Source organism: Pelodiscus sinensis, chromosome 5, assembly GCF_049634645.1.
Source record: "Pelodiscus sinensis isolate JC-2024 chromosome 5, ASM4963464v1, whole genome shotgun sequence".
Lineage (NCBI taxonomy): Eukaryota > Metazoa > Chordata > Testudines > Trionychidae > Pelodiscus > Pelodiscus sinensis.
In genome coordinates this window covers 27061801-27084971 of record NC_134715.1, presented here as the reverse complement: position 1 = coordinate 27084971, position 23171 = coordinate 27061801, and the positions used below count along the sequence as shown (strand labels likewise).

At 43.5% G+C, this 23171-nt stretch overlaps 1 protein-coding gene across 4 annotated transcripts in view; it reads right to left on the bottom strand.

Annotated features, from left to right (window-relative positions):
* Positions 1 to 22918, bottom strand: part of NPNT (nephronectin) — an 82959-nt gene extending 60041 nt beyond the window's left edge. The window contains exons 1-3 of one of the 4 annotated variants that reach the window (XM_006119311.2): positions 22421 to 22918; positions 20175 to 20275; positions 6880 to 6930 (exon numbers count right to left, since the gene is read on the bottom strand). In XM_006119311.2, the coding sequence (XP_006119373.2) occupies positions 6880 to 6930; positions 20175 to 20275; positions 22421 to 22491 (223 nt within the window). In that variant the 5' untranslated portion in view covers positions 22492 to 22918. The remainder of the gene's footprint in view (positions 1 to 6879; positions 6931 to 20174; positions 20276 to 22420) is intronic. The other 3 variants (XM_075929692.1, XM_075929691.1, XM_075929693.1) reach the window with 3 other exon arrangements.
* Between the last annotated feature and the right edge of the window lie 253 nt (positions 22919 to 23171).

Genomic DNA, 23171 nt, shown 5'->3' with positions numbered 1-23171 from the left:
CCCCACCCCAGAGTCCACATCTCCAGCCAAAATTTTTCCCACCCCACAACTGCACCTAACCCAGTGAAAGTGAATGAGGGTAGATGAGAGCAAACAACAGGGGGTGGGGGATAATGCGAACAGTGTCATGGCCTCAGAGAAGTGGCAGGACAGGGGGTTCCCAAAAAACTTAAAATTGAAATGGGGGGGAGGGATAGACACAGATTGCTAAAGTTTAAGAACTGCTGATCTAAAGCAATCATATCTTCCCTGAACCTTATTTTGATTAGCTAAACAAGCCAAGCTCTTTGAGTCTCCTCTCATAAGGTAGATGTTCTGTTCCTTGGTTCATCCCAGTAGCCCTTCTCTGCATCTATTCTAGTCTATTCATCTTTCTTAAACATGGGAGCCCAAAATTGCACAATATTCCAGATGAGGTCTCACCTGTGCCTGTATAATGGTACTAATGCTTTCCTGTTTCTACAGGAAATATTTCACCCAGTGCTTCCAATGATTACATTAGCCTTTTGCACAGCCGTATCACATGGGTGTCTCTCAGTTATCCTGTGATCAATCAATATAGCCAGGTCATTCGCCTCCCCTGGAGCTTTTAACTGATAAGTCTTCAGCTTATTGCAAAAATGTTTATTGTTAGTCCCTGAGAGCACGTCTACACTGCATGGAAGATCAATGCTGCCATGGTCGATCTTCCAGGGTTCAATTTAGTGAGTCTAGTATAGACCACTAAAGGATGCAGAGTGTTTGCTTCCATCAACCACCTGCCATGTGGATGGCGCAGAAATGCAATTTAAGATACGTTGAATCCAGCTATGTCATTAATGTAGCTAGAGTTGCATATCTTAAGTCAACCTTCTGCTATAGTGTAGACCAAGTGTCTGATTACCTTTTCTATAAGTTTGTCCAATAAAAGATATTACCTCATACACTTTGATTCGCTTATGTCCTGTGACTAACATGGCTATAACCCTGGAAAACAGCAGCAATGAAAGATATTCCTGCCAAAATATGTATTTGTAAGTTAGGTATTAAATACAGAATGCAAGTTCTGTTATTAAATCAAATCTGATTTCAACTGCTAAAAAAACCACAACTCACACGTTCATGCCCAAGACAGACCAAGTATGACAGGATGAAACGTTACTTCATATATGAAACAAGTGTCTAGAAATCCACATTTGGCCTTAAACACTACGTATGAAGAACTGTGTTTATAAGACATATTTTGTATATTTTAAGCCACACACTATTGTGCTTGGTAGCTGAAATTCAATATGACGTTTTGATTAAGAATTTAAACCCATAAAAGTAAAGATTTCAGAGGAACTCTCACAGACAATGTAACATGCGGCGCATACAGTTTACAGCATTTTCACCACTACAGTAATACCTCATTTAACATTATCAATATGTTCCAGAAAATGATTGTGTTAAGTGAAAACGTGTTATGCGGGGTCAATTTTCCCACTGAAAATAATGGAAAAGGTGGGGATTGTATTTCAAGCGGTGGTGTCTGTTGGGACCGGGACGTAAGGTTGGGGGAGAAAGGGGACTGGGTTACAGCAGGGAGGGGAGGTGTTTGGCTCTGGGGAAGGGAAGGGAAGGGAAAGGAAGGAGATTGGGTTGGGCGTATGCCCCGGTGATGGATCTGCCAGGACCTGCACTGTGTCCGGCGAGGGGGCGTTGCCAGAGAACGGTGCAGCAAGCAATGAACCCTCCGCCACTTTGCAGGGAGGCGGGGGAAGCCCCATGCAGCTGTCGGCAACAGGCCGGTTGGGGAAATCGTGTTATTCCAGGGATGGTCGTGTAATTCAAAAAACGTTCCCTAAAAAAAATTGTGCTATCGTGAAAACGTGTTAAGCAGGCACATGTTAAATGAGGAATTACTGTACTCAACACACATTTCTGCATAAGGCAAGGAGAAAAGATAGACTTTGCAGCACAACCTGAAGGCTGACAAATTCAGGCCATTACAGAGAGAGGGTAAAAGTGAATTCCAAAAAGCTACAGCCCTCAAAAGCTGCCATGTGGAATCATATCTTAATTTTTGTAATCACCTTTGAGTGGAAAAGCAGTGTGAACAATTTATGTCCAAAGAGTAATTTTGTTCCCTAAAGTCAAAAGCATCTTCAAAATACAGCTTCATGCTGTAGGCTGATTCCTTAACAGGATTTCTACTTTGTAGCTGTTAATATCATCATAAATTTCAACATCAGTTGCGTCTCTCAAAATTCTTTTGCATTTTTTGAAACTGACACCCCAATAGCTAGTGAAGAAAGAAGAAGCAGTGATATATGACAGGTTGAACCGCTAATCGGGCATCCTTGGAACCTGACCGGTGCCAAACCACAGGAGGTCAATATTATTCAGCAGCATTACCAACACTGCCACTGCTTTCTGGGCTCTTAGACTACAGGGTTTTGTCGACAGAAGTTTTGTCAACAGATACTGTCGACAAAGCTTCTGTCGACAAAGAGCGTCTAGACTACATCCAGTTCTGTCGACAAAGCAAGCCGCTTTGTCGACATAACAGCGTGGATGCAAAGTCCACTTTTGTCGACAAAACCCTGTAGTCTAGACACACCCTTAGAAGACATTTCCAGGTAAATTAGAGCTAAATAACATCACAGAACACCAAGAGTCAGGACTGGTGGCTGTAAACAAATGTTATGGGTCTCCAGGAAACTTGGCTACACCCATAATATGTGGACATCCAACTAACTAAAATCATGCTGAACCTTGGTTGTTGCCAGACCAAAGAGTGCCAGCGTAGAGGGCTTCAAACTGTACATGCACACATTTGGTAAGAAACTTCAGCCATCTCTATTCTGAGTTTTATTCACTGAATCTGCTGGCAGCTGACTTGAAATTTTTTTTAAACAGCTGAACCAATCTATTTTACAATAAAAATAATCCCTCGGTTGACTGACTAGCAAGATGCTACAACTGAAAATAGGCATGGCACCAACTGTCCCTTTTAACTTGATCAAAGAGCCATGTATAAATGTTTGTTCAAAATGTCAACAGTGTTTCATAGAGATTTCACAAGTTACTAACCGAACAAGATTTCACATGATTATTCTAGCACATGCTCAGGCAAACAAGTTGTTCTTGCAGCCACATAGAATTAGCTTCTGCTAAACTAGCCTCCAAGGGAGGTTAATCCTGAGGGAATTCAGAGTAAAAAAAATAAAAAATTAAAATAAAAAAAAATCTGCACACAATATTTCAAAATTCTGTCTATTTTACTTGTCAATAAATAAATATGGAGGCTTCAGCATGGCAGTGGGGAGCATAGGACAGTGGCTGTCTGGAGGTGGGGAAACACCCTGCAGCCCCCCCTTCCTTCTGCCTCCCCACCCTGGGACTTGGAGTCAGCAGTGATGCTGCACCCAACCCTGACACGATTCTGCAAAGGCATTGGGATAGTGTCACACAGGTGCATGCAAAGCCTGGTCCTGCTTCAGGTGAGGAACTGACATGCTCAGCCTGGCCAGATACAAGGGCAGAGGGTATTGCTGTGGGAGAATCCAGGTGTGGGTGTAAGGGTTCTGTGTGGGGCCTGGGAGGGTTGCATAAGGTTGGGGTCTGGGTGCAGCTGGTTGGGGCTCAGTGGGATGGGAGTACAGGTGGGAGGGGCTCATCGGGGGTTCAGCAGAGTTTGGGTGGTATGTGGGGAATTTAGCAACGGGTTATTAGGACACAGGGGTAGGGTCTGGATGCAAGGTGGGGATGCTCAAGCACAGGGGAGGCTCAGTGAGGTGGGGGCTCTGATGGAGGGGATTCAGTGTGGGGTGGGTCTGGATGTTGAGGGAGAGATGTAGATGCTTGGGTGTTGGGCAAATGAGGGAGCAGCTCCCTGTATTGTGATTCCTCCTCCTACAGCTGAGGAGTAAGGTAGGCAGGAAGTGGGTGGGACAGAGTTTCTTGCAGTCAGGGGAGTAGATCTGACCTAACCCCAATTCTGACCACTCCTTTTAGGGGGAAGAGGAAGGCCAGGCTTTCCCCCCTTCTCCTGGGCCAGCTAGGACTGGCAGCTGAACCCAGAGCAGAGAGAAGAGACACCATCCAGTGTGTCCCTAGCCTAATCAACCATCCCGTGGTGCGCTCTCCCTCTCTCTCCGCTGACTGCTCTCCAAGAGCCTGAAATGACACACACATGCTCTGCTGGAGAGGGGTGAGTGACTGCTCTTGTGAATTCCCTTTGCATCCCTTTTAGAAAGCCATTTTTCTGCACAGATGTGCAGAATTCCTCCAGGAATAGGAGATGGATACTGTGATAGACAATAGAAATTCAAGAATTTTCTACTACGGAGTCCCCCAACATCTTTAGATGCCCCCCCCCCTTTTTTTTTTAAACACATCTCTAGCTACTTTGAATATCACTTCTATTTGGAGTATATCCCAATCTATATTACGGTTTGCTGTTTTGCCCCCTTTCTTGGTTTCTGTCTTTATCTTATCTTCTTGTTCGGTATAAACTTGCTTAACATATTATATCCATGAGGTATTTTATCTATTTGTAAAACTGCCTCATCCAAATCTCCACTTGTTCTGTGTGTCCTCAATTTAAATCTCAATTTTGCCTCAAATCTTCAGAACTCATATATTCAACTTGACCTAAAATTCACCTGTTTCCTACTTTCTCCAGAAAACCTATATCCAAAACAAAGAGTCTTGACCATTCTCCCGCTAAAACTGCTCTTCTTTCATCTGTTCTTGGGTATTATAAACTCCTTCTTCATGGTCCCCATAAAACCCAAATTTTTGAATTTCAGTTTGTCCAAATGCAGCTGCTCATTTATGCATCTGCCTGGAGACGGTAGCACATCATTTGGTCTCAGAAACCTGTATTAAATGCCTATTCACTTCAGAATACGGAACAAAGTCTCTTTCCTAATCTTCAAATCCTACACATTTCCCAACACTTCCCCTGAATCCCATTCCCTATGTTCCTACAATGTCCAACTTCTACATTGAGGAAACTTCTACAGACATGTTCACATACAGGAACCCTGAAACAGGCTTCCTGCTTTGCTATGACTATTTCTTCTGGTTTGTAATTTCCAATCTCTTTTTAAAAACAACCAATGTCTTCTCCTTGAAGATTAGCCACTGCCCCATCACCTTCCTAACACATATACAGGTACAAGTAATGTTTTACTTTGTTTTCACATACTTTTTTTTCCACATTCATTTTTCTCTCAATCTGTGGTTTTTCTACCTTAGAAAATGGATCAATTCAGCTCTTTGAACCTGTTTGTATTGCCCAAATATATATAAAATAATCTCTAACCTATTGTGCAATACATTAGAAGTTTATAAATATGCTTCTTACTCCAGGAATACATTTCTAATATACTATAACCGTAGCACACAGTACAAAATTATTTAAAAAATGTTATTCTCTAACAGAATCAGAAGTACAAACTTACAATTTCTAGGCGTACTTTAAGACATAATTACGGCCAGCTGGGCTTCAATTCTGAGAGAATTTGATACATAAAATATTCCTGACCCTGTAATTTTTGAAAGACAGTGCCAAATACTGTGGACCAACTTCTGTAGCTGCAAACTGATACTGCAGTTAAGATCAGTTGAAGAGGCAAAAGTGTTTTATTTGTGCAGGCTTTTTCTAAAGACTTATTCAAAATACCTTAAATAAATTGATTCTTACCTATAGCATTCAGGAAATGCAGTTTCAATATCAGAGTTAAGTGTAAGCCTCTAATTTATTTGTACAAATGTAATAGTTGTGCATCTAAAATCAGGATTATTAATTTCCACACAGAAATGTGGCAATTGCACATCAAAATAAAGTATGAACAATAATAGAATTATTTGTGGTAGTAAACTCTATACATGTAAATTCAGGCCCCAATCCTTGTTTACCCAAAAACTTAGGCATATACTTAACTTTAAGCACATGCTTATGTCCCCAGTGAAATCAATGGAAACCAAGTGGAAATTTTTTCCCCAAGTGAAAATAATTGCACTTGAACCTCTTCATTCTGGCAACTCTGGGAAACAGAGTATACTAGAGTAAAGAATTTGCTAAGCCAAAGAGGGCGCAATGGGATCTGGGCATGAGCGGTTTGGGGTGGGGCGCTTACTTGGTTACACATGGCTCCACACTCCCTGCTGCTCCCAGGCACCATCCCCTGCCACTGTGAGAATGGCAGGGGAAAGCCTCAGGGTAGCGGCTTCCTCTTCCACCTGCTAGGATCTGTACCACAGGTGTTCCCGGATAAGGAATACCTGGAGTCCAAAGGTGTGTGTGTATTTATTTAAATTTGGGGCATATTTTCCAGTTTACATGTTAAGTGGTTTTAGTCACTTTAAATCAATATTTTAAGCAAGTGCTCTTTACCAACACAAATGTTTGCTTTGAAACATTTGTTACCTGACTATTTCCCACAGATTAATCATTGAATTTTAAATTCCAACTGATAAAGATAGGTTAGTGCGAATACCATCAAGTCTACTTGCACTACCAAACTGGGACATGATTCTGATCTGATTTACACACACACACACACACACACACACACACACACACACTGAAGTTACTCCTTATTCACAGTGATGTAAGTGAGCGCAGATTTATCAGCTTATATATGTGGCATGGAATGTACATTAGATTTCCAGATAGGAAAAATATTGCTTGGGCCTTGAATTAAAAACCCATGATTATTTGAATACTATTGTTGACATCAGTCAGTAGATTTGTGGTTAAAACAGTCATACCTCTATAAATTACCTCACAATCCCTTAAAATAAAATACAAATAAGTAAAATTTTAAAATTAAACTTCTGATTGTGAGACCATGCCACCAAGACATAGGCTTGCTAAAAATATTTCAAGAAATATGTTCAGCTAACCTTTGGGCTGGCACCTTATTCTGGCTATTCTCTGCCTTAAGACGTAGAAAGCTGCAAAACAAATGTCCAAAAAAATAAATTCCAGCTTTTTATTTTCCTGTAAGGAAGATGGACTTGGCTTGGGTTTTATCAACTTGCTACATTCCTGGAGATTTACACACATTTAAGAGTCAAAGCTTCTCTGAAATAAAAAAAAAATCTGGGACATATTTTAAAATGGAAATAACTTACTATTTTGTTATGAGATTTCACAAATGTATTATGGGATATAAAAGTAATCACAATTAATGATGTTATGCTATTCTTACTCAATCAGTCAGTGAGCTCCAACTCAAAGTATAATAGCCATTTCACACAGCTGTAAAAGTTATCGTATTTCAAGGTTCAATCTCATTGTTTTCGTTAACAGAACATGAACACTTTTCTTAAAGAGACAGTATCCTTTCCTTTAAATATATAAACTGGTGTAGATTTTCCCCTATAACCAACAAAGAGTTAGCCTCTGGCTACTAATTTTTGTGCAACTAAGATAATGTGCACTTAAGCATTGGAACAGCTGTCACCAATAAAGATGCTGACATAAATTGCTGGTCATCTTTATAGTAATTAAAAAGTTGATTGTCCTCTGAAATGAAGCTAATACTTATCAGCCTTTTCTACTTTCACTAGTATGTAATTAATAACCTATAAGAAAATAAAATACAAAAACACAAGATCTGTGTTCCCCATTTCAAATTAAATAAATATATTTGCAAATAAAATGGACTGTCAGCGTATCAATCAGTGCTACTTAAGGTAGCTAAGTGATAGTGATTTCACTTACACTCATTACATCAATGTAAACAGTGGACAGAAAGAATTATAAGTCCCTAAAGGTCTGTTTCAAAGCCCACTGAAGTCAGGGGAAGGGTTCCCATCAATTTTGGAACAAGCTCTAAACATACAGAAGTGCTTACATACTTACATCAACATGTAAGTGCTACTAGAGACAAATATAAATAGCCAAAACACATTACTGGCAAAAAATACTAGATTACAAAATCCTTGTATTTATAGAGTGAGATGTAATCAGAGAGGGACGGATACTGTTTCTTTAACACCATTTAAAATATTTTCTGATATTTTAAAACAATATACTTATGAACTTTAAAAATGTAATTGAATAAAAATAGCAAAAACCTTACTATTGTCTTACATAATAATACAGCAGTAGTGCAGTTCTGTATACAATGTCTGGTCTTTTTAGATTATTTAAAGATGCACAAAAAACTTTGGTAATTTTTCAAAAAATGGATGTGTGGTGTATCGCTGACTTGCATTTGTGCAAACCTAGTGAACTATACCAGATTAAATTAGGCCCCAATCCTGCCCTCACTGAAGTCAATAGCACAAATCCTATTGACTATAACGGGCTCACTATGAAACAGCCAATCTCTCTCAATTTAGTATTTGCAAGGCTCATTACCGACACAAAACATGGTTTTGCTTTTAGTTGAGATTAGTGCATTTTTCACTATACAGAACTGCATTTCTATTTAAAGCATTGTTATGGCCCCAGAACTGAAATCCTAAACAATTTGAGGCCTATTCTCTCATCAGCGCATGAAGGGATTTATATGGAAAACTCCCACCAATGCTAATGAGAGCTACAAAAAGCCTCCATGCAAGTATCAAGGAGAGTATAAACCTGTGTTTGCAATTCATGTTAAAATATTTGTGTTACACAATTTAGAAAAATATGCATTTTATCTCATAAAGACAGGAGCAGTAGCAATAGCAACAGCAGCAGCAGCAGCAGCATTTACCAAATAGCCTCTCCGCAGCTATTGTGAGAAAGTAGCATCATGCAAAATTTCCAGCAGAGCACTTGGTTACATTTGCCTTTCTAGCACCCTCTGTGTACACCTGTGAAAGCCCTGCTACTCGGTGTTGGTAATATAACTTTATGATCTTGTGTTTTACTATGCTTGGCCAAAACTACCAAGCCAGTTTGCATTACTATTGCAGGATTTGTGTAGTTTTATACAGTACTTTTACACAATGGGATGAATATTGAATTATTTAATTCCCTCGACTGCCTTATGCTATTAAAACAATCTCAACTACTACAGTGGAAGATGCTAGGAAAATTTATAATTGGCCTATTTTTTAAAGATCTCTTTATAAACTGCTCAGTTACCTCAGCGGTAAAAAATAATAGATGCCATGTACTTTGTTAGTGCTAAGGAGAGTTCCATTGTTGGATGGTTGATGGTAATAAATATCACTCTTCTTTAGAAAATGAAAAACTACAGTAGCAATTGTATTTCAGAGATACACTTCCTACTGATCTGCCATTTCTACTTTTCAGTTCAATGGCATTATGTATTTGAATACAAATGGCAAAGTCTCAGGTGGTACAAATTGGAATAGCACCATTGACTTCACATTGTTTTTTATAGCTTTTCTTTCAAAAGATTTACATGTTGGTTTGTACTTAATCTTAATGAAGTCTCTTACTCTCAAAACCTTATTTACTAAGAGGAGTTTATATCTTGGGTATCAACTTTCAGCTACAATTTCAGATAATGTAAAATGGAAGAAAAAATGATCTTGGAAACACACAGTGTTAATGTTTAATGTAGCTTAACTATGTAAAGCTGACACATAAATGATCTGCAAATATGCATGCAGGCAAGTCCAAAGCACGTGCATCTTATGGATATGTAGAAACAATCTTGTATGGCCACTAAAAGAACCACAGAAAAATGTGTTATCTAGATAGAACCTAGATTCTTGTTTAGCAACATAGAATTGAATAAGTCAAATGAGTCAAACAGAGAATACCTGTACCTATGAGGAACTCAGATTATTATTTAGATATAATAATCGATGGGAAACCCCTGAAACAACCCATACACTATGTCTAGACTACAGGGCTACGTCTACACTGGCATGATTTTCCGGAAATGCTTTTAAGATCGTCAGTGTTCTTGCGGAAATTCAAGCGGCCAGTATAGACAGCTGGCAAGTTTTTCCGCAAAAGCAGATGATTTTGCGGAAAAACTTGCCAGTCTAGACACAGCCCAGGGGTTTTTCGAAAAAAGTGGCCTTTTTTCAAACTAACTTCACAGTGTCTAGACTGCTGCCACGTTCTTTCAAAAATTAAATCGAAAGAACGTGGCGTTTTTTCCGACAGTGGTAAACCTCATTTTATGAGGAAGAATGCCTTTTTTCAAAAGAGCTCTTTCAAAAAAAGGCGTTCTTGACTGCAAACAGGTCTTTTTCGAAAAAGTTGTGGCTGTCTAGACAATCTCTTTCGAAAGAAGCTTTTTCAAAAGATTCTTCCAAAAAAGCTTCTTTCAAAAGAAGCGTGTAGTCTAGACATACCTATAATGAATGGTTGAAAGGTACAGAAATATCATTTGTGCTAAAAAAGGGTTTCATGAGCCATACTATTTCTATTATAAGGCTCTGCACAGAAACAATATTGTTTCCATCCTTGTACCTTAGCTATCTGTTATGTTAAACCCCATAATAATCCTCCTTAGTATATAGCAATATTGCATGCATTGTTCATATATATCATCTAGCTAGTTAACACACTCCTCAGCATGGTTGAATTTTAATAATAGGCCAGATCCCCAGCTAGTGTATGTAAATCAGCACTGCTTCGCAGACTTTTAGTGGATCTTTGCCAATTACAACAGCATCTGGCTCAATAGAGACTTTTGCAAGTTTAGGCCTAGATTGCCCTCTCATATAGAAATATCCATGAGAGGAAACTCTCGGCCTGCTTATTCCTAATCAAGTGACAGGTTGGTCTTTTATGTAACAGTTATTCAGACACACTTTTAAAGTGCATTCACTACATAGGTAAAAATGCATACAAATATAATGAGGGAAAAAAAAGAGTATTCTGAGTCTCTATGCTATAAACAAAATTATCTTGCAAAGGACCAGAGGTCAGAAAAAACACCCACATGAGATGAGCTTTAATTTTGTCCAGGACTTGGATGCCACAGCAATTGGCATTACTAAAAACCCAAGAGAGCTTCATTTTTTTTTAAGCATCCATTTCTTGTGCTCACCACAGACACACTACTACTATAAGCTCTCACACAAAAACAATCCTTTCTGTGACTCATTAGACTGACTGACACTGCTGCACGAGAGTGAGATGTCACATGTGTAAGGGTTGATCAACTGGGACTTTATGAAGTAATTTCAGTTCTGGAATTTAAAGAAGAGCAAACTAAAGTTGGAATGGTACAGAATACTCACAGGCCCTCTTAAGCCATGGGAGCTCCAAGCAAATGCAAGGATCTGCCTGTGCAGAGTAATTTGCAGGATTGAGGCCTCAATATCTCAATGTCTCCATTGAGGTGCTGGCACAATTTGTATAGTGGGATGCTGAGAGCCACTGAAACAAACTGTAAACCCTGAATATAATGGAAACCCACTTCAAGTCAAGGGTGCTGAAATGCCCCGGCATCTTCAGTTCTATGGTCTCTACATTGTTATTAGTACAGAAATAAACTACCACTTAAATACTATATTGGTTTTTTAAAAGTTTTAGTCACTTTCAAGTTGGCTCTTGAATGCCAGATTTAATCCACAACCCAAATCTTCCTACCAGAACCTACAATTTCCAGACACACGGTTTGGTCCTTCACTTTGTTACAAGAGTGGTTATGGTAGAGGGCCACTATTTTTAAAAGTCTCTACAGTTAGGCTCTTATATCCCACTGGATCATTTTTTTGAATGTTTCAGTCTCTTTGTAGTCCCTTGGAGCTGCACAGGATGTCAGTGCCTTTAAATATCTTGCTATTTTTATTTAGGAGTCTGAATGTGGACTTAGAAAATTAACTTGAATTTGCTTTGGGGTCCACAAACTGATTCTTGGAAAACCTCAGAGATATAATCCAAGGTGCTTGGGAGCTCTTTCAGTTATTTCAGTTGTGGATCATCCCCTAGAGAACGTGCCAGTTTTGGAAGGAAGGTTTGTGATTATTGTCTTAAGGTTCAGCTCGGATTTCCAGCTCTTTTCTAATGCGACTGGTTATTTTTACTGAAATAATACAGGGGCTGGAGTTCTTGGTGATCTTCATGACAGTGCAAATTTGCTTATAGTGAAGTTAGATAACTGGGTGTGCATGAGTCTATGTGTAAATGTCTAAATGGATGCAATTTACAAACTGAGGCGCTGAAAGGTGGGGGAAAAAGGTGTACATTAAAACAAGGGCCAACATCTTCCTCCACCTGTTTATTATTCTTCCTATTCTATGGCTCCTCAGTGTACAAGTCACCCCACCTTGTATTTCCTGACACTAATTTAGCCTAAGCAGGCTCAGAGCATGATAAGTGTAAGTTACATCTTGGTAAATAAATGTGAGTCTAATTTAGTCTAGATCTTACATAAGTCTAAGGCAGAGTAGGAGGAGTTTGCACAAGTGAGAGGTCATAAGAGGGTGCAAATTACCCTAATTTTAACTCCCTCTAGAGTTTCTTCTCACTTCTGAGTCTCGTCCTTTGTTATTTTTAATTCTGACTCAATACTTTTTGTCTTTGCATAAATATGATTTGTTCCAAGCAAACAGTGGGCTGAGAAGTGGCAAAGAAAACACATGTCTAGTAGAAGCAGCGCTGAGCATATGGAGAATCCTGTGCACATAGATTATGCTCTTCTGGTAGTTTTATAGTGGGAACAGGAGAATAATCACACTCCTGCACTTTTTGAAACTTTTCAGTGATTTCCCTCTGTATAGTTAACACTGGGAAAGTTCCTGGTGAGATCTGTATTGCCTTTTTCTATGCTACCTTGCACTCCCATTGAATGGCACATCCCAAAAGCAACTAGCTGTAGGCAGATTTGCAATTTAGCTGCCAGCACCAGAAAGATTCACTTTCATTTAGTTTAACCTTCCATCCCTGAGCAAGCAAGAATTTTCAGAAGGCCTCAGCATCCACATTCATAGCCAGATTTCCTCCCTTCTCCCCCACAAGAGTTCGGCTCCCATGTAAGCACCAAGGGGAATTGACACTTTTTCAAAAGAGCTCAGTATGTTGGAAGCCAAGCTCTTTTGTAAATTTGGTCATACGTGTCACAATGGGAGCTGGTGGGTGCTGAGTTCTTTTGAAAATGTGGCCCCAACTGTAAGCACAGAAAAATCCATCCGAGTGATTTTGAAAATCTAGTTGAGAGTGAAGATGTAAATAATGAGCTTGGCTTTTCATGTTTTTAAAAAAATATGGCAGGAGAGAGAGAAAGGAGGGAAGAGATTTTTTTGCCCCTATTTTAGTTTATAACATTGTAAAGTTGTTGTTATTATTTAATATATGGAGATATACCTATCTCATAGAACTGGAAGGGACCTTGAGAGGTCATCCTGCCCTCACAGCAGGACCAAGTAAATTCCTTACAGATTTTCTTGAGATCTCTAAATGGCCCCCTCAAGGATTGAACTCACAACCCTGGGTTTAGCAGGCCAAAGCTCAAATCACTGTGCTATCCCTCCCCCTTTTTTTACAGTCACTGTGAAAAATAGGATCCCTATTCAATTCCAAAACCCAAACAGAAAAGAAATATGAAAAATTAGTATAGATGGACTTGCTGACACAGAGCTGTCCCTAATAATGTCACTCAAATAAGGAGATCAGAATGGCAGTCAGTCAATGTTTCTAAGTTTTTAACATCATTCAAAAACAATCAGTAGCAAAAGGGGAAGGGTATACCATCCAGTAATGAAAGCATTAAGTAGCATCATGTGAACAGATTGCAGAGAGACACCAGGAAATCAGAAAGGATGGGTATAGAGATACAAGTGTTAGCTTTGTACTACACCTGTAACTACAGGCAGTCCCCGACTTACGCGGATCTGACTTATGTCAGATCCGCAGTTACGAACGGGGCTTTTCTCGCCCCGGAGGACACGGACTGCGGGACCTCACGGTCCCGCCACCCGTGTACTCCAGGGCGAGAAAAGCTGCTCCGCGTCTCCCTGGTCTGCAGACCAGGAAGACGCGGAGCAAAGCCGCGGAGGGGCTCGGGCAGCAGGGCAGCCCAGGCGCGCCTGGGCTGTCCCGCTGCCGGCTTCCCCCGAGGCTTTGCCCCGGGCCTCGCAGCCCCAGCCCCTCCACAGCTTTGCAAAGCCTCGGGGTAAGCCGGCAGCCCCAGCCCCTCCACAGCTTTGCAAAGCCTCGGGGGAAGCCGGCAGTGGGACAGCCCAGAAGCGCCTGGGCTGCCCTGCTGCCCGAGCCCCTCCGCGGCTTTGCTCCTCGTCTTCCTGGAGACCCCCCCAGCAGACCAGGGAGACACGGAGCAAAGCTGGGGAGGATGCGGGCGGGACCGCGACGCATCTCCGCGGTCCCGCCGTCCGGGTTTCCCTGGTCTGCTGGGGGGCGCAACTAGTGCGCCCCCCAGCAGACCAGGCTTTTCTCGCCTGGGGTAGAGCAGCTGGGGCTGCTGGGTTGGTCCTGCAGCGCCGCTCCTCAGCGCTACTGGACCAACCGGGCAGCACCCCAGCTGTTCTTCCCCAGGTGTCCCCAAGTCAGCTGCTGCTGAAACTGACCAGCGGCTGACTACAGGAAGCCTGAGGCAGAGTTGCTCTGCCCCAGGCTTCCTGGAATCAGCCGCTGATCAGTTTCAGTAGCGGCTGACTTGGGGACACCTGGGGCAGAACAGCTGGGGTGCTGCCCGGTTGGTCCCCGCAGGGCCGCCCCTGCGGGGACCTACCCGGCAGCGCCTCAGCTGCTCTGTCCTAGGCGTCCAGATTCAGCTGCTGTTGAAACTGATCAGCGGCTGATTCCAGGCAGCGCAGGGCAGAGCAACTCTGCCTCAGGCTTCCTGTAGTCAGCCGCTGGTCAGTTTCAGCAGCAGCTGAATCTGGAAGCCAGTTCCGACTTACATACAAATTCAACTTAAGAACAAACCTACAGTCCCTATCTTGTACGTAACCCGGGGACTGCCTGTATTGAAAAACCGGTTGGTCTGCAGAGTTGCTGTCATTTTGTAAGGCATAATTGATACAGCATTTTACAAAGACAATGTATTATCTCATGAACACTTAGCTTTTGGACTTTCTTGTTTTGATATTTTCCGTAATCTAAAATAAAATTCTAATATAAAAAATTTAGACTGGAATAATATAGCGACTTTATGTTTAAGTAAAAAAATTGATAGTAACAATATAGCTATTTTCCCCGTTGCTAATGAAATACACATGTAGGAGGTAAGGCTGTTTAAATGTGATTATTTGGCTAATTGTATAGGTGACTATAGGATTAGTCAATAAGCGCCTCTGCAGAGCCACAGCAAGGGTAGCTCCAGAGGAGCTGACTTGAGATGACTGAGCAGTCCCGGCTCGTGCCAGCTCCAGAGCCACCTGCGCTGTGGCTCTGCATTTTAAACGTAGAAAGATGCATGTAAATGTATTAAAATGATTTAAAATGCAGAGGCACAGCGATCAGCGCAAGCCGGGACTGCTCAGTCCCAACTCGCACTGAGTCCAGCAGCCCCTATTTACAGCAGCCAGCCCTGTCCACCACAAACAGGGGCTTGTGTTGGAGCAACTCCAGTTCATAGTGGCCGGGGTTGCTCAGGCAGCAGCCCCTGTCTGTGGCCAGCCCTGGCTGCTGCGAACAGGGGTTGCTTCACAGCAGTGTCCCCTATCTCCCCCGCTGCCTCTGAGAGGCAGCAGGGAAGCAGGTAGCACCCCGGAGACAGTGATGTGGGGAACCCGCTTTTAAGCCAGCTCCTCCCAGCACCGACTCCTGTCCCCCCCCTTGCTGTGCCTCATGGAGGCAGTAAGGGGGGGTGACGCTGCAGAGAGCATGGAGTGAGTGGTGACTGCTTGAGTCCCTGCTCACCCCATGCTCTCTGTGGCACTTCTGCTTTTGAAATGTACAAGAGCCCTATAGGGCTGAAGCAGTCCCTGCTTGCACCACTTCTCACTGTGCCTCTGCCTCCCTTGACCCCCACAGAGACAGTGCTGGGTGGAACTGGCTTTACTAGTTCCCCCCAGCACCAGCTCCTGCTCCTCACTCCTTGCTGCCTCTCTCTGATAGAGGCAGCAAGTGTTGGGGGAAGTGACTAGTCAAGTCGACTATTTGATAAACATTTGCTTATTGGATAGTCAACTAGTTGCTTTTATCCCTAGAAGGAGGCATCTAACTTATTTTGATTCCATGACTGAATTCTAAAAGTAGGATTAGATGCCTCTTTGCAGTTAAATAAGTAATAATAATTTTGTAGCCTCAGCATACTTTCCCATTATCCCTGTTGCAAGGAGTAATACCAAGAACAAATTCCAAATATTCCATTCAGGCATACAAAAATGGAGTCTGAAATAAGATATGAAGAATAGGTACTAATTTGCTACTCTGGAAATTTCATATGTAGAGTTGAAAGCATGCCCACAAAGTGACTTGGACATGTCAGTTAAGAAATAAACAAAGGGAGGCCCATCCTAATAACTAGGGACTTTTTTTTATAAAAAGGATGTTAGAATAATTTCCAACTTGACTCTGCGCCTGAATCAAATCTAAGCAGTTCAAGTTTGAAAAATCAAAATATAGATTTTTCAAGGACAATTTATGGGCCAACTTAAACAGCTGCTCTGACTAAATAAGACATACAGTAAACTTCCGATAATCCGGCACCTTTAGGACCCAGGAGGTGCCGGATTATCAGGTATGCCGGACTATCAGAAGGGGGGGCTATGAGAGGTCTGGAGTGGGGTGGGAGGGGATGCCACCCCATATCCCTCATAGCCCCCCCTTACGATAGTCCAGCTCTGCCCCAGGCGTCCCTGATTCAGCCACTGCTGGTCAGTTTCAGCAGCATCTGAATCGGGGATGCCAGCAATAGAGCAGCTGGGGTGCTGCCGGGTTGGTCCTGCAGCACCAAGGGGTGGTGCAACAGCACCAACCCAGCAGCACTCCAGCGGCTCTTGGGGACGCCTGGGACAGAGCAGCTGGGGTACTGCCCGGTTGGTCCCGTAGCGCTGCCCCTCGGGGCTGCGGGACCAACCCGGCAGCACCACAGCTGCTCTTGGGGACGCCTGGGGCAGAGCAGCTGGAGTGCTGCCGGGTTGGTCCCGCAGCGCCAGAGGACGGCGCTGCGGGACCAACCCGGCAGCACCACAGCTGCTCTGCCCCAGGGGTCCCCGATTCAGCCGCTGATGAAACAGATCAGCGGCTGATTCCAGGAAGCCCGGGGCAGAACTGCTCTGCCAGGGGATTCCTGCAATCAGCCGCTGATCTGTTTCAGCAGCGGCTGAATCGGGGACCCCTGGGGCAGAGCAGCTGGGGTCTTGCCGGGTTGGTCCCACAGCGCCGAGGGGCGGCGCTACGAGACCAACCCCGCAGCACCCCAGCTGCTCTGTCCCAGGCGTCCGGATTCAGCCTGCTGGTGAAACTGACGCTGCTGGTCAGTTTCAGCAGCGGCTGAATCCCACAGCAGCTGGGGTTCTGCCGGGTTGGTTCCGTAGCGCCGCCCCTCGGCGCTGTGGGACCAACCCGGCAGCACCCCAGCTGCTCTGCCCCAGGGGTCCCCAAGTCAGCCGCTGCTGAAACAGATCAGCGGCTGATTCCAGGAAGCCCAGGGCAGAGCAGCTCTGCCCCGGGCTTCCTGGAATCAGCCGCTGATCTGTTTCATCAGCAGCTGAATCGGGGACCCCTGGGGTAGAGCAGGTGGGGTCCTGCTGGGTTGGTCCCACAGCGCCGAGGGGCGGCGCTACGGAACCAACCCGGCAGCACTCCAGCTGCTCTGCCCCAGGCATCCCCAAGAGCAGCTAGGGTGCTGCTGGGTTGGTCCCGCAGCCCCGAGGGGCAGCGCTATGAGGCCAACCCGGCAGCACCCCAGCTGCTCTGCTCCCGGCTTCCCCGATTCAGCTGCTGGTCAGTTTCAGCAGCAGCTGAATGGGGGAAGCCTGTCCGGCTGCCCCAGCACTTCCGGGTTCCTGATGGTGCCGGACCATCAGGAGTTCTGGAGCATTGGATGCCGGACTAATGGAGTTTTACTGTACTATGAAAGTATGATTTAAAGAGAGGGAATACTCTTATTTCCAGTTAGAAAAATTTTCAGTGTATCTTTCGGCCATATGCAGAACACTACCATAATTATAAAATAGAACCTACACATGGAGGCTACGTCTACACTGCAGGCTTCTCTTGCAAGACCTGTTTTGCTCAAGAGTTCTTGTGCAAAAGCTCCATACTGCCATGTGCGCAAGAGATGTGCTTTTGCACAAAAGTGCCCATGGCAGTGTGGATGCTCTCTTGCGCAAGAAAGCTCTGATGGCTATTTTAGCTATAGGGATTTCTTGCGCAAGAAACCCGTTGCATGTCCACACTGCCTTCTTGTGTAAGAGCACTTGTGCTAGAGGAATAACTCCTGTGCAAGAAGTCCTGTTTTCTGATGCTTTACTGTAAATTTACTTGCACAAGAATGCGCATGCAGTGTAGACAACCTGCAAGTTTTTGCGCAAGAACAAGTGTTCTTGCGCAAAAAGCCTGCAGTGTAGACGTAGCCTTAAGGAATACAGACCACAGGGAAAATGGGGAGAAATCCTTAAAGTTTATGTGATGTCGTCCATGCTGCCAAGAGAGACAGAATGAAGGACTCTTCCACCATCCCACTTAATAACTTGTAATTGCTCTATGATGGCAATACTGTAACTTTACAGACAGCATCACAGTTTACTATAGGGACATGTTTATGCCAACTGTACACAAAGCTGAAAAAAATGAAACTCAATTATTTTTGCTACAAGGCAACAAAAATTCACTTTCTGTTATATATTTTGTGCCATTATCACCATAAGCCATTCACTTCCTGAAACTATAATACAGGATATACACATAAAAGCAAAATTGATAGAGGTGGGAAGTTGAAGGTCAAATATGAAACTCACATTGGTTTCAAACTGAATGTTACCACCCTGATGAGCTGAGCTCGTCACAAGGAAAGTGAGAACTTTCTGGGATAAGGGAAACAAGGAGTACTATTTAAATATAGAAAAACTCACTTAAGCCTTGCTGCTTAGAGTATTTTCAGTATGAAACACATGCTTTCAGTCTGATGTTCATTTCTACATTTGTGTGATAAAAGACAGCCATAGGTTCTATTCCTTCTGGGTGCCATCGTTCCCTTTGCAAATGTTTGTCTCAGGGAAAAGACTATTTTTCCTACAAACTGCAGTTCTAAAATACATGGGACTGATGATGTGGGCTTGTAGGTGCTCAACAGAATTCTATGCTTGTTGTAGTCCAACCATGTTTTACATCTAGTTTTGATTAATCTCCTTTTTTATTATCCATGCTGTATTGTATTAGCTTACTCCCTTTATAAGCGGTAACTAATATTGTTATTTCCAGATTTAACCAGAACCTTTGCGTAGAGACTAGACTGGGATCACTGATGCCATTTTCACCTGCTGCTTTATTTTCACAGCACTGCAAAATGAGCAGTAATCAGTGGTCTCTCTTCTGCTTCTATATTGTTTTTGCAAAATGAGATGAATTGGTACCACTTTTGCATCTGGATCAAAATGCAGATGTTTCCAAAGGTTTGATCCTGCAAATATTTATGGAAAGCTGCCCACTACTTAAGTGTTTTCAGGACAAAAACTTATAAATGTAACTGACCGAGATCTTCTTTCATCATGAAAAAAAAAAATCAGAACTTTGGCCTTTTCTGGTTACTAATGTAATGATATTTTTAATGGTTTAAGGAATTCTTGTGTATACTATCAATAGTTATAACAATTCAAGAAAATTAGAGGTATCTCTATTAATATGTAATCCCTTAAAAGGACACAGTCAGGTTGATTTAAACCCATTCATTGGGTTAGAAAAGAAGGTTTTAACCTAACACTGATAAGAAACATTTTCAAGATGTTGCTGTTCAAATTCCAGCAACAGGTTGCTTTTTTGTTTTCCCTGGGATGTAAATATCCCCTTCCTGCAGTTTTTGCAATCCAAAACACTGCAGCCTTCTGTTAGGCCATAAGAGAAACTGACTAGTTCGTTTTCATTGCCTAAACACAATTTAATGCAAAAATATACCAACCAACATTATTAACAGCAAAAAAGTAAATTAGATTCAATATTTCATTCAGCATTAATTATCTATGGTGCTGTTAATAACACAAATTGCTTCTGAAAAATGTGATTTTAACCTGACCATGTCCCTTTAAATATGCCCCATTTATGAAATAAAGCCTGCAATTTTGAGAGTGTATGTGAAAGCTATTAAGAGGTGTCTACAAGCCCCTTCTATGTGGCTAAAAGCCCCAGCAGTGATGATACTCACGTTGGCATTGGCCCCATGACTGCCGAGCCCAGCCCCAGCAGCAATCAATTCTACTTCCAAACCGACATAGTCCCATAGAAGAGACTATCTGTCTGGGCCACCTGCACAAAATAGTTTAAAAATAAAAATAAAAAAACACCGTGAGCCACAATTCATAAATCCTTTGTAAAGAAAATCTGTGGGGTTTTTAAGTAAGTATCTTTCTGGTTAACATAGGTGTTTCAGTATTAGTTTAAAGTATTTCCGTCAGTGTAGAATGCAGACAGTGGAGGAGGGGTGTTTCGGAGAAATTAACCAAAGACATTTTAAACCTAGAAATAGCAGCAGCTAATATATTTTGCTGCATGTTCACTACTGCCACTCACAAGCTAGTCATAAGCAATAATAAATATATGAATTTTATGAAATATATAGGTTATCAACAGTTTCAACTTTGATTTTACAAATTGAACTAACAGCTAAGTTTAAAACCTGTCCTAGAAATCAAAAATTAAAGACAATTTTCTGTCTCGCAAACCAACAATAATGGAAAATGGAGAGTTTATTTTTCCCCTCGTGAAATGAAATACGTTACATTTGGAGTCTTCAACATTCAGAAAGCGACATCATAAAATTTTTGCACATTTTAACAACAATGTAAAACAAAGATAAATATTTTAACAAATTATGAAAAAATATTTGGAATATGCATGTTAATTGATTTCCATGTATGGTAAGCATAGTTAAATGTTTTCATTTGAAAACTATTTAGTCTTTCATTATACGTGAAGTATTCCCTAATTTATGTTTAAATATTTCACCATATTTAACACAGTTTAGCAGTACTGATTACACACATTCCTGTAAGTCAGCACTTATTTCCACATTTCATTTATTTCCATTCATGTTTAAACTTGAGTTGCAATTTTTTTCAGTATATTCTTTAAATGCCCATTTGCCCTGTTTTTGGTTTATGTGTTCTATGAAGCATTTTTTTTTAAATCTTATGGTATATGTTTATAAGCTCTTGCTGATGTAACAAAAGCCATATACAGAACAAAACAAATTATAGGCACATACATATTTATATATATTTTTGTACATATGTATAACATTTGTATAAATGTAGATGCCATGATGGGCAGCGTACCAGGTCTCGTGTCTCTTTAAATTGCTTTATGCCCAGTGATATGCAAGAGACTGCACTGCAAGACACCAGCTTCAGCTAGTTCACCTCTATCCACAAATCTTGAGAAGCAAGAAACCAGTTCAATCTTCCTGGTCCATTCACATGAAGACCACAGCAAACTTTATGACAGCCAGGTGGGGGGCTTTTTTTGGGGGGGGGGGGGGGGTGCGAGTAGGGGGAGGGTTTCGCGTGGCATGGGGAAGAGAGAATGTAAAGGGTTCCCCACTGGAGGCTAAAAGCTCAAGACTTCAGTTGATTCTGACCCTCCTTTGAACTGCAATCTCCAAAAGAGGATTGAGAACGCTTTGCATCAGTCATCCCTTCCTCTAGGATCAAATCATCCAGGACTTGTTGTGATAAGTTGTACATGGAGACTCCACAGACTGGAATTTTCAGCCTGTAGGAATATCAGCTGAGCAATAAAGTTAAAAGACCTCTGGGGCTGTTCAAACCTGCCATCGCAGGCATCTCTCACATCTCTTTACAGCTACGATATGTTCACCTAAGACAAAACCAATATTATACGTGCAGCTTTTCAGAACACTGTTAACACACCCACCTCGGAGAACAAAAGGAAGCGATCCCCCGGGGGAGAGATGGTTAAATCTAGGTTGCCCACACAGTTCTCTCGGGGAGGAACGAAACAATAAGATGCTACGTCCCATCCCTCCAGGGCACGTGTAAAACCAGTTTGCGCTTCGCTCCTGGCTACCCGAGGATTTCTAGGTGGGAAAAACCAACGTGAGGCAGGACACACGTGAGGCAGGACTCCGTTTCAAACGAGGACACGGAATTGCGGCGGTGCAGCCATTTGCTAAAAGCTGACACCGCACTCTCTTGAGTTTTGCCCAGTTCTTTCTCTCGCCCTTTGAACGGGAGCTTGGGCACCAGGAGGAGGGGACGGGGGGAGAGAAGCGGGTTGGGACTGAGGCAAAGCTCGGCTCGCCCATAATGGGGCAGACAGAGCTGGGTGTCTAATCAACTCCAGCTTTGTAAGCCCCCTCCTCGCCCCCCGCCCCGGCCATGCCCAGGTGCCGCTCCCCCAGCGCTCCCCCTGCCCGGGGGCAGCCTCGCTCACCTTCCCTCAAACTCCGCCGCTGCCTCCAGGTGCAGCCAGGCCAGGAGCAGGAGCCGGCGGAGGAAATCCATGTCTGGGGGGCGGGGAGCCAGGCGTCCCGCTGCTCCAGCCGCGGCAGGAGGGATGCAGCTGCTCGACGCTGCTCTCCTAGGCGCCCGGGGGCCTCCGGCGGCTGCTAATCCTGGCTCCTGCCGCACCAGGGCTCCGGCCGGCAGCCGCCCCGCGCGGAGCCCCTCTGGCCGCCTCCCCGAGCGCGGGGCGGGCCGGCGGCGCAGCGGAGTCTGGCGAGGAGCCGGGGCGCGCTCGCTCAGCAGGCGCGGCCCCCTGCGGGAGCGGGCTGGGGTGGGAACGCGCCGCCGTCGCCGCTTTGCATCCTCCGCGCACCTGGCAGAGCCGCGGAGCAAAGCCTCGCCCGCCAGCCACCTGCGCTGCGCTCCTCGTCTGGCTTCCCACCCGCCGCGCTGGCCCCGCGGGGACAGCCCAGCCCTGATTGGGCTGAAAGCGAGTGCCGCGCCTCCCACTGCTGTTTTCTGTGGGCTTGGCCCGGCTGCGCCTCCTGGAAGCGCCTCCCAGAAGCTCAGCTCCGTGCCATTCAGGCAGGCTGAGAGAAGTTTTAAAACGGGAGGCAGGCTGGGGTTGGCAAGGCAGGTCCTGATTTGCACACTCCCAGTACCGCGCTGGATTGAGCCCTGCTGAGTGAATGGAGGGCACCTTGTACACTGCTCCTTGGAGAAGTAGCTACATTGCTTTG